Genomic DNA, 14,096 nt, shown 5'->3' with positions numbered 1-14,096 from the left:
TGATAAACATTACCACTGAAATCTACCCAATGACTTTATAGACATACACCAAGGAGCCAACCCACAATGACTAGTAATAATCAGATACATACAGATTAGAGATGCATGCACCATCATCTCAGTGTTATTAACAAAAACAATGAGTCTTTCTGTAAGAAACAGTATATTTTAAAGTGATATGGAGATCCTTTTTAAAGGTTAAAAACTCATTCAATTTTATGTCTTACAGTTCAATATTGTAAACTGTATTAATTCAACAGTGAACCTAAAAATTTCATAGCCACTTTTGAGATGTATCTTTGCTCTGGAAACTGTTATTGAGTATGTTAAAGCTGTAATGAAATGCTTCTTCTAAAAAATAATATATATACACATATAATAAAAAATTGTCCAACATTGTTAGTAATTAGGGAAATGCAAATTAAACCACCTTAAGATTTCACCTTGCGCAAGTCAGACTGGCTAAGATAAAAAGAACAAATGATATCAAATGCTGGCAAGGATGTGGAGAAAAAGGAACGCTTATTCACTGCTGGTGGGATTGCAAAGTCATGCAACTCCTATGGAAAACAGTGTGGAGAACTAAAAAACCTTAAAATGAACCTACCATATTACCTGGTTATACCACTCCTTGGCATATACCCAAACTATTCATCCTATTGCAGAAACACTTGTATAACCATGTTTATTGCTGCTCTTTTCACACTAGCTAAGAGATGGAAGCAACCTAAGTGCCCCTCAACTGATGAGTGATTAACAAAAATGTGGTACATTTATACAATGGAGTTCCACTCAGCAGTAAAGAAAGATGAAATAATGAAACTTGCAGGTAAATGGATAGATCTAGAATCTGTTACATCAAGTGAAGTAACACAGACTCAGAAAAACAAAGGATGTATGTTCTCCCTCATTTGTGGATCCTAGCACCAAATCCTTATAAGTAAGTGCATATCCTGATGTAATTGCAGGAACCAGGAACATGGAAGGGAACCAGGGAGGTAAAGGGAAAGAAGGAACCCCAGAGAGAGAAATAGTAGAAGAAAGGTGTTACTAAGGGATAAATATGTAAAAAGGGGGTAGTTAAAGGGGGGGAAGGAGGGCTATACAAAGAACTATGGGAATAAAGTGCCGATACACAGGAATCAAAAAAAAAAAAAAAAACACTTAAGCACAGAAGGAACCCTACGGGGATAGAAGAAACCCCTACCAGAAGCCATACAGCTGTTCAATGAAAATCCCATTGCCGGAGCTGGGTTGCCCCCTATGAGCTGTTGACCAGAGAGGCCCTAGAGGTTCCCAAAACAATAAAGGCCATTGTCAATAATGTTGGTTGTACACTGGCAGTGGCCATTAAAACCCTATTGCTGAAGCTTGGGATGTTAGCTTGGGAGAAAGAAATCAAGCTTGGACTAAGCTGGAAACTCCCTGCCACTGGATGGGTGGCTTTCATAGTGCCAGAAAGCGATATGCAGATGGCTCGGGGAGAACTGTACTCTATAATTCTGCTCAATGACAGACCCTGAATGCTGCACTATCAACATGTGAAACAATATGTTCCTGCTGGTGTAATACTGGCATATCTAGTGTATGTACAACGAGCAAATTTTCAATTGGATATAATGCCCACTCCTGGGGGGGAGCACATCTGGTACTGTAGAACAGGCCAGCCCCCTGTGGCAGGGGAGGATATAGGTCCCAGGGAAGCCACTGTAATTGTTTTGTTAGATGGATGTGATGCACCTGCTAAAGTACCATCCAAGTATTTGTGTTTATGCCCATTGATTAAGTCATTATAGCAGCCACTGTTTAGATGGTCTTATTGTTTGTGTTTTTATAGTAGATGGAATCCCACTGAAATGGGCCAACAGTCCATGGAAAACAGATGATGCAGAGACCCAAAAGTTCAGCCACAATGGGAGGAAGATCATCCCACACCTATCATCCCCTCCAAGGCTCAGGGACTTTTGCAGAAGAGGTTGGCAGAAAGCATGTAAGAGCCAGAGGAAGGCGTAGAGTGTTAACTGGAAGTGTCCTCTGACAACTATGCCAGCAAATAGTCACACCTCCTTCCCATGCTTATCAAGGAGTGGGGAGCCAGTTACCCCTCCCACCCAATCAGTCCACCTTAGCTGCATGTGGGGGAGCAGCTAAGGATATATAAGCTGAGGACAACATGAGGCACCTCTCTCACCATTTTGTGCAGCTGTCAGGAAGTTACAGGATCTATATTTGAGTGTGGACTTTCCAGTGCAGCCATAAATGGGGTGCACCCACTCTTCTGTAAATAGTCCCCCACCTATACCCTTTTAGCAAGCCCAATAAACTAGTTAGGATTTAAAAAAAAAAAAAAAAAAAAAAGGAACAGAGCTAATGGAAACCTTCACTATTCCACCAAAGTTGACCCCATGTTGGCAAATCCGTCTGTCTTTGATTTCTTATTCCTATTTTTCCCCTTTAAATTTCATTGTATATATATTTTTGTGTAACCTACTTCAAGTTATTTCTTGGAAAATGTGTTAAAAATTGCCTCTCTTTGGAATACTAAAAATATTCTAAATTTTTTAAGTATTTAAATATAACCTAAAGACCTTTAATAATAATCAATGGATAACCTATTGAAAATTCAAATACTCAAATGGCTCAGTGGTTAAGAACACTGACTTCAGTGGCTAGAGAGATGGCTCAGAGGTTAAGAACACTGGTTGTTCTTGCAGAAGACCTGGGTTCGAATCCCAGCACCCACATGGCAGCTAACAACTGTCTGTAACTCCAGTCCCAGGAGATCTGACAGCCTCTTCTGACCTCCACGGGCATTGCATGACACGGGTGCACTTACCTACATGCAGGCATAACACTCATACACATAAATAAAAATAATAAAAAAAAAAACTAAATTTTTAAACAACCTAGTGCATTTGGAGACAATGTGAAAACTGTTTTCAGGTATAACTCAAGCATTGAAAGACCACTTCTGAAAAAGGATCTTATCTTCTTTTCCTAAAATTTTATTTGTTTTCTCTTATTTTATGTATATGAGTGTTTTGCCTGTATGTAAGTGCACTATATGCATGCAATGCCAACAGAGGCCACAAGAGGGTACTGGGAACCAAACCCAGATCCTCTGCAAGAGTAGCCAGTGCTCTTAACTGCTGAGCCATCTCTCCAGCCCTCATCTTTTCCTAAAATTTAAAGCTCCCTTTTGGTCAGGGGTTAACAGCTACCCAGATGAGCACAAATGTGAATTTTTCATATTTCCTATCTCTGTACCTTCTAGGTGATAAGTACATTTGGTAAGTACAATGGTTATCAATGTTCTGGTAATATGTCAGGGGAGTCATGTGTATGTGTTTGTGTGAGTGGTGCTGGAGGCTGAACCCTGAGCTTTATACTGTGATTAATAAGAGCTAGAATATGAATGAAATAGAGTGTCCCTCCATGTGCCAAAGGCCCAGGAACATTCCTGTGTAAAATGTCCCATTTGCATTCCAACACACACTACAGGCAGAATAGTGCTTCCAGTGAGTCCAAAGGTTAAAATAATTAGCCTTCGTTCTTACTTAGCTAAATGTTTGCATAGCACCAATTAATAAAGGAGTTTGGGGGCTGGGGTATATCTCAGTGGCCAAGTGCTTACCTAGTAAGCATGGGTAAGGCCCTGAGTTCAATCCTTAACACCAAATGAGAAAATAAAATTAAATAAATAAATAATTTATTTTTTGTTCTAGAACTCTTCCCTTCTGTTCCTAGGACAGATGACATTTTCCTTAGGTATGTTCAAAAGTAACAATAGTAATACATAATGTAACACTACAGTTTCAAAACAACTTTCACATACAAGATCAAATGTGACTTACAGTGACCCTGGGAGGGTTCCACCAACCTCCTTTTACTCCTGAGGAAACTGAGACAGAGTTCGGGTGTCAGAGTTAGGTCTAAACTTAATTTGTCCTGTTTTCAGTCTTTGTGTAAAGACTCCATGCTTCCTGGGTCCTGTGTGGCAGAAGCTAGCACATATTCTAAAGCAGGATCAGCCTCCTTTGGAGGCAGAGAAGGGCCACTTGCCAGGGCAGCAGGCAAGTGTGAAGCACTGTTAAAGATGGTTAAACATTGCTATTGGTGTTAATGGTAAGTTCTTATTGTAAGCAGTCTTCCTCATGTTCATTTCCCTGTAAATAAGACAGGATGGGAATAGCAATTTAATTCCCTATTTGGCAGCCATTGGACTCTCCCTTGCTGCCTCGAGCAAAAGCACTGTCAGTCTAACAGTCAGTGGGATACCCTCCTATCAGTACTAGCTATTTGAACACTCCATGTGGATGTCTTGAGGAAACTACACAATAATTGCAGCTGCTTGCTCTGGCTCCTAAGGTGCAACCCCACCCTGGACTGCTTGAGTTTATATCAGACCTTCTGCTCAAGTCTTAGTGGACTCTAGGTAATCTTGCAACCAAGGCCAGCAGGGGGAGCTACTGGGGGGACTACTGTGATTGGTATAAAGGGACAGTGCCATGAATGGTGCAAAGACAAACCTTCATCTACACATGTGGCCTGCTGTGATCAACACAAACACTCCTTCTCTGGCTATATAAGCAGGCTGTTTACCTCATTTGGTGAGACAGTTGGCAGACACTTTCTGTACTGTAGCTTTCTGCTTTCTCTAGTGTTATAACATCAGCCCACACTCCCTCCAACATCTTATTTTGAGTGGCCTTTTCTTACCTACTTTTAGTGTGGGCTGAGCTGGTAATATGAAGATAGAAGTAGCAGAAATGGAACATGGCAGAGGCTACCAAGTGGCAGCAAACAGCAGAGCAGCCAGCATGTGCAGAAGCAGCTGGCTGTTTAACAGCTGAAGAAGGCAGAGCCACAAGACTATCACATCAGAGCAGAAACCCAGGAGCAAAATAAATCAGCAGGAGCTGCCTTCTGAACAGTAGCCATAACAAGGGGTGGCCGAAGAGAGCAGGAACAAGGGGGCAGCAGAGGCAGAGAGGGCAGAGTGGAGGCTAAGGAAGGACAGAGGCTGTAAAAAGCCAGAGAAGAATTGCAGGTCCTGGTTGCTGGAAGGTTTCCAGATAGCTGCCAGGCTTTTAAGGCCAAGGGTACCAGACATCCTGGATCCAAGAGCTTCAACACTGACTGTTGTCAGGCTGAGGAATCCAGACTTCTAGGCTACATGAGAACTGTTAACAGTTGAAGAGCTAGGGATCCTGGTACCCTAGGCCTAACATAAGAGCTGGAACAGTAGATAGTGGCACCTGCTGCTGCTCCTGCTTGCCTGCTGCTGACACTTGCTATTGTCAAACTCTAACGGATACAAAAAGCTACCACAGACCAGCACTTAAAGAGATTCTCCTTCCCTACCCACAATTTCTATCTGAGCAGAGCAAAAGGATGATTCAGTATAAACACCTCCCTTTTCTACAGGCATCACCCCCTTCAAGCCATCCCTACCCAACTGATGTACTCATTCTCAAACAGTCACCAGCACCAGCTTACAAGAGGAAATGAATGATGCCCCCTCACCTTCTCCTGAAACTTTTCTTCCTTCTATTCATGCAATGTGGTCAGGTAGTTGACAGCTGCATACTCCAGCATGGAAAGGAACACAAACACAAAGCTGACCCAGAGGTAGATGTCCACGGCCCTGATGTAGGATACACAGGGCATGGAGGCATTCACACCCGTGATGATGGTGGACATGGTCAGCACCGTCATGATGCCTGCAAAATCATCTTAGTTCAGCTGCTAATGTTGGCCCAGACATGCACCCACATCTCACAGTCACAATTTCCCATTCTCTGTCTCCTGAGTGAGAGATTTCCCAGACATGTTTCCACCTGGTAGAGGTATGAGGAACTACTCCCTAAGCAGCCAGGCCTGCCTGTCTTACCCCTTCCCAACTGTCTCTCTGAGAACTGGCTGCCTGTTTACAATCACCTTAGGAGTCTGAGTTTCTGTGTGTGGCTGACAAGGTCAACAATGCCTCAGAAAGGACCAAATTAAAAACAGTAACTTAAGGACACCTCTAAAAGAATGTGCACATTCCCCCTTGTCTATGCCACATTTATTAAACCCTGTGCAGACTTCCAGGTCTTCACTATGGCCTGCCTGTGAAGCTCTCCCATTTATCCAAGTTGCAATGATGGGTTGTAAATTCTCACTCTGAAATTCAGGGTCTGGAGAGATGTTTTAAAACCGCAGCTCTGGTGGAACCAAACCCTTCCTTTCCCAGAAATCCCACATTATTAGAAGCCCTGCCTCTAAGTTCTGAGGCTCTCCAAACAAGGCTAACAAGCAGGGCTTGAGATTTACAGGATAAATTTTTTGCACTTGCAAAATAAGCTTATTTACTTAGGTACTGAGCTCCAATAGTCCATACCCCAGATTGGCTCTACCTTTCTGAACTGATGCAATCTGAAGGGTGCAGTTTTAGCTTCCCGTGGTTTTCATAATGTGGTACTAGTGTCTTCATCTGGGTAGACTAGACAAGAAGCAGAAAAACCATTCCTTCTGACACCAACAACTCATCAGTTAAGACTTCTGAAGACTTACTTTACATTTTTTTAGGTACAGTTTTACTATGTAGCCCAGGCTGGATTTAAACTTATAGTCCTCCTGCTTCAGCCTCTGGGATTACATGTTCTTCCAACTACACCCAGCCCAGGACTTTAATTTTCCTTTACCTAGTAATCAGCTGGGAAAAAAAAAACAAAACATCCTACCAAGCCTTATCAAATGCTTTTACCCAGTGACACTCTGGCAGGCACAGCTCTGTCTTCGATCCAGAAGGACACCCAGGACAGCATGAGCATCAGGGTGGCGGGGAAATAGGATTGGAGCAGGAAGAAGAAGATGTGACGATGCAACGGGAAGTTGATGTACAGACGGTTGTACTAGCCTGGGGGGCACAGGAAGAAGCAATGACGCTCTGTTTGAGGGCTTTCTTGGGAACCCTTCTCTTCCTGACAATGTTCTCAACTACAGAAAGCAAAAGTTAACATTCCGTGGTCTTAATACAATTTTAAACCTTCTCTATGACTACCATGTTAACAGCCAGTACTGCACTCTCTTATGTAGTATGAGCTAACTTTTCACAGCAGATTGGGAAAGGCAAAAGGAAACATACAGATCTAGTTTTTGGTTTAGTAATCACTATCTGCAAACCACAACTGCATTTCCTGAGGGACTGGCCGCTAGGGAGCGAAAGAAGTTAGAGTGGTTCTAGCTTGTTGAAACCGGTACCCCTGTGTCAGGAGGGTTGGGCTCTCATCATTGTCTGCTTTATCACTGAGTTGGTTAGTCATCACTCAATCACACCATCACAAAAATAGGCTGTTGACACAACTCAAGACCGGCAGTTTTTTGGCAATTCATCCTCCTCATGGAATCTTTTATGGTATGGAATGTGAGAAAATGAGATTCTCAGAAGCTGTTCCAAAACCTACCTGATCTCCATGCACTTGGGTCTCTGGGGTCTCTACCTGAGAGTCAGGGCTTTTCTTGCACAATGACTCTTTAATTGAGCAAGTATTCACAAGCTAGGCCCTGTGTGGGAGGATATTTAGGAACTTGTTTGAAATACAAATTCTTAGAGCTCATGGGACTACTGATGAGAGGACTTAAAAAAAAATCTGTCTGGCTACTCCTGAAGGACTTATAAAACACAGTTGCTGGGCTCCCAGGGTTCCTGGGTGGTGCTGATGTGACTGGTCTGGGCATGGCACTGGGATAACTACCTTGGCCAAGGACAAGGGCCTTCCAGTTGTGATTAACATAAGAATTGCCTGTGAACCCTGCAGTTCCTGGACTCCCTTACCTGGACTTGACTCCCTAGGCTTGCCCCAAGAAAATCTACTTATGAACAATATGATTGGATAATTTGAATGCAGGTGGGCCTCAAGCTGCACTCAGAAACACTGGGGAGCAGACAAAGATTGATTGGAGTGGAAGGTTAATATTGAAGGGAAGGGATGGGGAGGTTGGGTCAATAAGAAAAGACTGAAACAACAGGGCACATGGCTACTGAGTGGGCTCTTGGAGTGTCTGAATGAGGCTGGTGCTTTTAGGGGAATGGAAAACAGAAAGTAATCTTCAAGAATGGCAGAGAAACTAATCATCCCACACTTTTGTCTAGTCCTGCCCACTTTATTTTCCTCCACTCCAAATGGCATCCAAGAAGCAAATCACATTGCTCACTGGCTTTGTACAGGGTCTTCCTGTAAGTACCGAGAACTGCCTCTGTTCTGTTAAGAGCTAGTCCATCATCCTTCCTTCTATCCAGGGAGTGTTGTGTTGGAAAAGAACTCTGAACAGGTATATCCTGTGTGCCAAACAGCACTCCCATGTAAGATCATCACTCACATGGCATGTGCGCCAACCCTTGCCTGTATAGGAATGGGAATGGAAGACGCATTTGAGTATGCCATTTAGAAAGGCTTGAATGTGGAAGAAAACAGACAGGCACACTATTCTAGCATAGAGGAACATGCACGGTCACTCACCTGATCTGCAACTTCCACCAACAGCTTAATCCTTGAGTCTCAGTTTCTTCATCTGAAAATGGGGAATAATAATATCTATATCTTGGTTTTATAGGTTAGAAATTGGTTCATATAAAAGTGGCATAAAGTGGCACATAATAAAAGATGGCTCAGCGGGTAAAGGCGCTTGATGTCAAGCCTGATGATCTGAGTTCGATCCCTGGGACCCACATGTTGAAAGAAGAGAATCAATTATCTCTGGCTTCCACTTACAAACATGTGGCAAAGAAGCCCCTCCCCTCCCACATACACAATAAATAAATAGACAAATAAATAAATAAATGTAATAAAAAGTTAAAAACTAAGCGCAGGCACTTAGTTTTAAATCATGGTGACGCACACCTTTAATCCTAGGACTCAAGAGGCAGAGAAAGTAGAGCTCTGTGAGATCAAGGTCCCCTGGTCTACATAGTGAGTTCCAGGCCAGCTAGGGCTACAAGCCCCCAAAAGGGGGGGTCATAAAAATAAATGTTTTTAAAAAGTACGTAAGAAATTCTTAGCAGTGTCTTTGTGGATTCAAACTTGGTAAGAACAGATAAGAAAAGAAGGCCGCTAGTGCATGCAATCGGAGTGGAAGGGAAGAGAGGAGGATGAGCACCACTGATGTGAACCAAAGCAGGCCCAGCACAGCCCTGGCCAAGATCTGTTGGGCTTTTCCAGAGTTTGATGCTAAGGGCAGAGGTGTGTGGGTCGGGGCAGTTGATTAGCCAAGATGGCATGCAGGAGCAGTAAAGCTTTCCACAGAGGAGCTTGGGTTTCTCAGCTCTGGGACAAAGAATAATGACAGAGGAGTCCCACTGGGTGCCTGCTGCTACTGCGGGGGTACTGCTTGAACCAAATTATGTCCCCTAAACAGACAAGTGGAAGTTCTAATGCCTTTTACCTGTGCATGTGACATTATTTGGTAATAGGATCTTTGTAGATGCAATCAAGATACAATGAGGTCACACTGGATTCAGATGGCCTCTAACCTAGTGACTGGTGTCCTTACAGAAGAGGGGAATTTGAGCATGAATATACAGGGAGTGTATCATGTAAGGACACAGGAGAACGTCGTGTGATGACCAAGGCAGGCTGGGACAGCAAAGCTGCAAGCAAGGGGCTACCAAGCCTGGCTGGAAACGATCTTCCCTCAAGCCCACAGAGGGAGTATGGTGGCCCTTGGACCTCTGGCCTCACAAACTGTGACAGAACAAATCTTTGTTGTTTTAAGCAACCCAATTTGTAGAAATCCCTTCCTAAAAATCTAACCCATGAATTGAAGGCGAGATAGGACAAAGGCTGACAAATGGATCTCCTTAAAACTTCAAATATGGTCCAGAACCTAAGAGGTTAAATTAAGCGTTGAAAAAAATGAATCTACTGGGGCTGGAGATTCAGCTCCATGATGGCGCATGTACTCAACATGTGCAAGGCCCTGGGTTGTTTCCCCCAGCACTGAAAACAAAATCAAATCTATAGTTTCAATATAGATATTAAGTACTTTTCCTTGGCTAGCTGTTAAGTAGAACAAATAAGTTTATAGAATAGTGTGTAAAATGCAACCCCACCCTTGCAAAATTGCAGTTAAAAACAAGATTCCCTGAAGAGTGTTTACTAACTGAAGGATGCTTACAATCTCCTGGGCATGGGCTCTCCGAAGATGGCAGTTTTTACTCTCTATTTCTTGCTTTCTTCATTTGGTAAAGAAGACTGATTGGGAGAAAGCAATTTTGAACTTGAGTTGGTTTCTTTTTGGAGTAAGACCTGGAACTGCTTCTTTTTTTTCTTTTCCTTTCTTACCCCTCTCTCCCCAACCCCCCTTCTTTCTTTTGTTTTTGAGATAGGGTCTCCCTATAGCCCTAGCTGTCCTGGAATTCACTATGTAGACCAGGCTGGACTTGAACTCACAGAGATCCACCTGCCTCTGCCTCCCGAGTAAGTGTTGTTTGGGACTATGCATTATTTTAACATTATTTAGTGGGCACAAAAAAGGTTAAGCTTGAAGTCGTCAAATGTGTTTCTTCCATATTTGAGTCTGACTTGGCAGTAATTAGCTACCAGTGCTGCTGTAGAAGGCCAGCCTAGAAGTCGTGCAGAATTTTTGAATCAGAAACTGGGACAAGGAGATCTTCTCATCTGTTTTCAGGGACTCATCCCCGTTCTTCCAGTACAGCATCAGATCTTCATCTGTGTATGCATCTGTGGGCAGAGGAAAATAAGAGAACTTGACGCCTTTGCTTCCCATACTGTGTGAACCAACAAGGAAATCCTGTGTCAGACTGAACAATTTGCGAGGTGGGGGGGCGGGGCACGGGACACGGGACGCGACACGACATAGACTGTTTTATTTTGTTTTTTAGGGTCTCCCTCTAGCCCCAGCTGGCCTGGAACTCGCTATGGAGACCAGGCTGGCTTCAAGCTCACAGAGATCTGCCTGCCTCTATCTCTGCCTCTGCCTTTACCTCCTGAGCACTGAGATTAAAGGCACCACCACACCCAGATAATTTTGGGTTTCGTTTTGTTTTGCTATTTTTTGCAGACTCAACTGTTCTTAACACTAGCAGACAGTACTTGGTCTCATGATTTCGAAAATGGCACAGAGACTGGGGAGGGAATTAGGTGAAAGAAGGAAAATCACTGGTACTTACAGCTCTCTAGCTTCAAAGAGCAGGTCTGAGAGTCCAGGGGAAAATGGCTGAAGTCCATGTTGCACATGGCAGTGACAGTAATCCTGTACAACCCAAAGACACGGGCTGGCTTGAGTAGCAGATTATCAGCTCAGGCATCACCAAGTGAGCCCTGAAACGGTGCCTATAGTGGCATCGGCCTCAGACATCTTCAGAAGTTAGATATTTGGGGCCAGAGAGATGACTCAGAGGTTAAAAGCACTGACTGCTTTTGCAGAGGATGCAGATTCAACTCCCAGCACCCACATGGTAGCTAACAATCATCTGTAACTCCAGTTCCAGGGGATCTGATACCTTCTTCTGACCTCCACAGGCAGTGTACAGCATGGGGCCAGGAGACCAAGTGATCACCCTCCAGGCTTTGCAACTGAAAGTAATCATACTTATGATTTCAGCTGGAAGCTTATCCTGTTAAAAGATGCCTCACAGTCTGCCTAACCAATGCCTTAAACCAAGAGTTTGGCCCTAAGACCATAGCCAGAGTTAAGATATGTTACAAAGGGAGCACTAACTGTCCAGAAGATCCTCCACAGGCATATGAACAGAGTGGTGAATGAAGAGAATGCCCCAGGAATGGAGGAAAATCTGAGATTGGGCCTACATGAAGGTCTATCCCTAGATTGATCTAGTCCCCCTTGCATAGAACTTGCCACAAATTCCTCTTCCATGCACAAAAATAGCAATTAATATGTGAATAGGAAGAGACCGGTCAGATGTCCGCTCTGGTCATACAGCTGCAGAGCATACTCCAAGGGACATCTTGGGGTGGGGTGCCACACTGCGGCCAGCGTGGATGCTCCCTATCTACTGCCTTCTTTGTGCTAGTCTTCCTGCCTTCCCACTGGCTGTGGCTGCTCTAACCAGGGCAAGCCATTCAAATCACCTCTCTTGGAATCTCAACTTCAAGTCACACTTGAAGGAGGGCAGAGGAGTCTTCACAGTGTAGACATATTGGCTGACTGTGGTCAAGGGAAGCCAGGCTGACTCCAGACATAGCTGAGCCAACTGTTGGATATCAGAAAGATCTGGCAGTGTGTGCCCTAGCATCTTGGAGCCTGACACACCTATACCTTTCATAATTAGATCCCACCCTTGCCAGGGGCTGGAGCTTCGAGGAGATACTCATGCACAACATGAGTATCACATCAGCTCTGCTGTGCAGGGGAGGGATGAGCATTCAGTGGCAAAGGGTCTACTTAGCAGGTGCAAGTGTTGCCACGCCTGCACGGCACGAAGCTGATCTCTGAGCGGAGGATGTCAGGATTGAAGAGACAATCACACTTTTAGTGTAGCAGAAGAAGCCTTTATTTCTCAGCCCCAGGTTGCTTTTATACCTTAGCCCAGAAGGCAGCTGACCCAACGGGCGCGGGGGAGCCATCGAATGACCGCAGGGTCAGTGCCAGGTCATGGTGTTCTCAGGACTTGATACCGGAAAATGAGCTGGTAAACAATTCTGAGACTGAGGAACCACGAGGCCCAAAAGGTCACTGCGGGGGAGGTGCAGATGGAAGCCAGGACAGCATGTCCCAACATCTCACCCCTTTTCCTTTATATAACAGAAGATTCCCCTGTCTTAGGTCGTCCCGGAGGGGTCATCCCTTACCCGTCATTGGGAGGCCTCATCCCTGTCTTAGGCGGGCACCCTCTCCATGGAAGTTGCCCATCTACGGAGGCATCTTCAGCATTTGTATAACATTTGCAGCCAGACCTGAGGTACACCTGGATTACCAGATGACAAGCTTAACAGGACTTGTTGAGTGCCCATCTGTTGAAATCTCGTAGATCTCATCCATCGGCCAAGGACCCAGAGCCCAACAACTATGGCACTAAACCCAAGAACGGTCAGCAACAATGACTCCACGCACTGCTAAGCCCAGCCTCCCAGCTGGACCATGGCATTCCACCAACCTTCAGCTGATGTAGGGGGCACCCTAGTATTATTAATTCTTATAATTTGATGAGCTAGATGAGATGTAAAATTGAGAAAGGTTACATTCCAGGGACCTCTCATATAGGCATTTAACTATTTTACAATTTCTGAGGCATTAACAACATGACCAGGTGTTACACAAACAGAATGATAAAAATGAGAACAGGACACTTGTTGCATCATCCATAAGGTGTCAACCTGCTCCTGCAGAAGCACTGTTGTAGTGACACAGTCTCCCCACATCAAAGCGTATGGAAGATCAAAGTTAGTGGTCGAAGGCCCACAGCGAGGGGCTGGCTCCAGACCATTTGTTCACTCAGGGCAGGATTCATTAAGATGATTGCTGCTGGTGCCTGTAGAATCAGCATTGGTCTCATCAAGGTTGGCCTCCACTGGATGAACATATCTTTCAGGAACCCAAATGGGTTTATGCTCCCCTGGAGGATAAACACAAACAGCCCCTCTCACCCTGGCTAATAAGGGTGTCAGCTCTTTCCACTGCCCAGATAAGGGATCTTTCCATCTTACCCATCCCTTGGCCCTGGACCAATGCCTTTCCATAGCTGAATACCCTTTGCTATCCACAGTGAGAAAATTTAAAGTAAATAAGATTGAGGATAATTGCACACTAGGAAAGGGAAGATATTCCCCCCTCTTTATTTTAGTAAAATATTGTTTTAAGACCATGTTCATTCTTTCAGCCACACCTTGACCTTGTGGATTGTAAGGGATTCCTGTTGTATGGGTAATTTCATGCTCCTTGCAAAATTGTTGAAATTTTGAGCTGGTATATGCAGGCCCATTATCTGTTTTTAATTGATTTGGTATTCCCATATAAGCAAAGGCCGATATACAGTGGGCTATAACATTTTTGACTTTCTCTCCCATATGTAGGGATGCGAAGACCACTTTAGAATATGTATCTACAGACACATGCATATATTTTAATGTCCC

General features: G+C 44.2%; 1 protein-coding gene across 1 annotated transcript in view; it reads right to left on the bottom strand.

The window, feature by feature from the left end:
- The window catches only part of LOC103733081 (gamma-aminobutyric acid receptor subunit rho-2-like), an 86,241-nt gene that overhangs the window by 17,787 nt on the left and 54,358 nt on the right, over positions 1–14,096 (bottom strand). The window contains 5 exon segments of the mRNA XM_008831851.2: positions 5,527–5,723; positions 6,749–6,901; positions 10,584–10,724; positions 11,174–11,256; positions 12,816–12,931. Of these exon segments, the coding sequence (XP_008830073.1) occupies positions 5,527–5,723; positions 6,749–6,901; positions 10,584–10,724; positions 11,174–11,256; positions 12,816–12,931 (690 nt within the window).

This window comes from Nannospalax galili, unplaced genomic scaffold (assembly GCF_000622305.1).
Source record: "Nannospalax galili isolate Female #2095 unplaced genomic scaffold, S.galili_v1.0 scaffold375, whole genome shotgun sequence".
Taxonomy (NCBI): domain Eukaryota; kingdom Metazoa; phylum Chordata; class Mammalia; order Rodentia; family Spalacidae; genus Nannospalax; species Nannospalax galili.
Note: the sequence above shows the minus strand (reverse complement) of the source record. Positions and strands in the feature narration are given on the sequence as shown.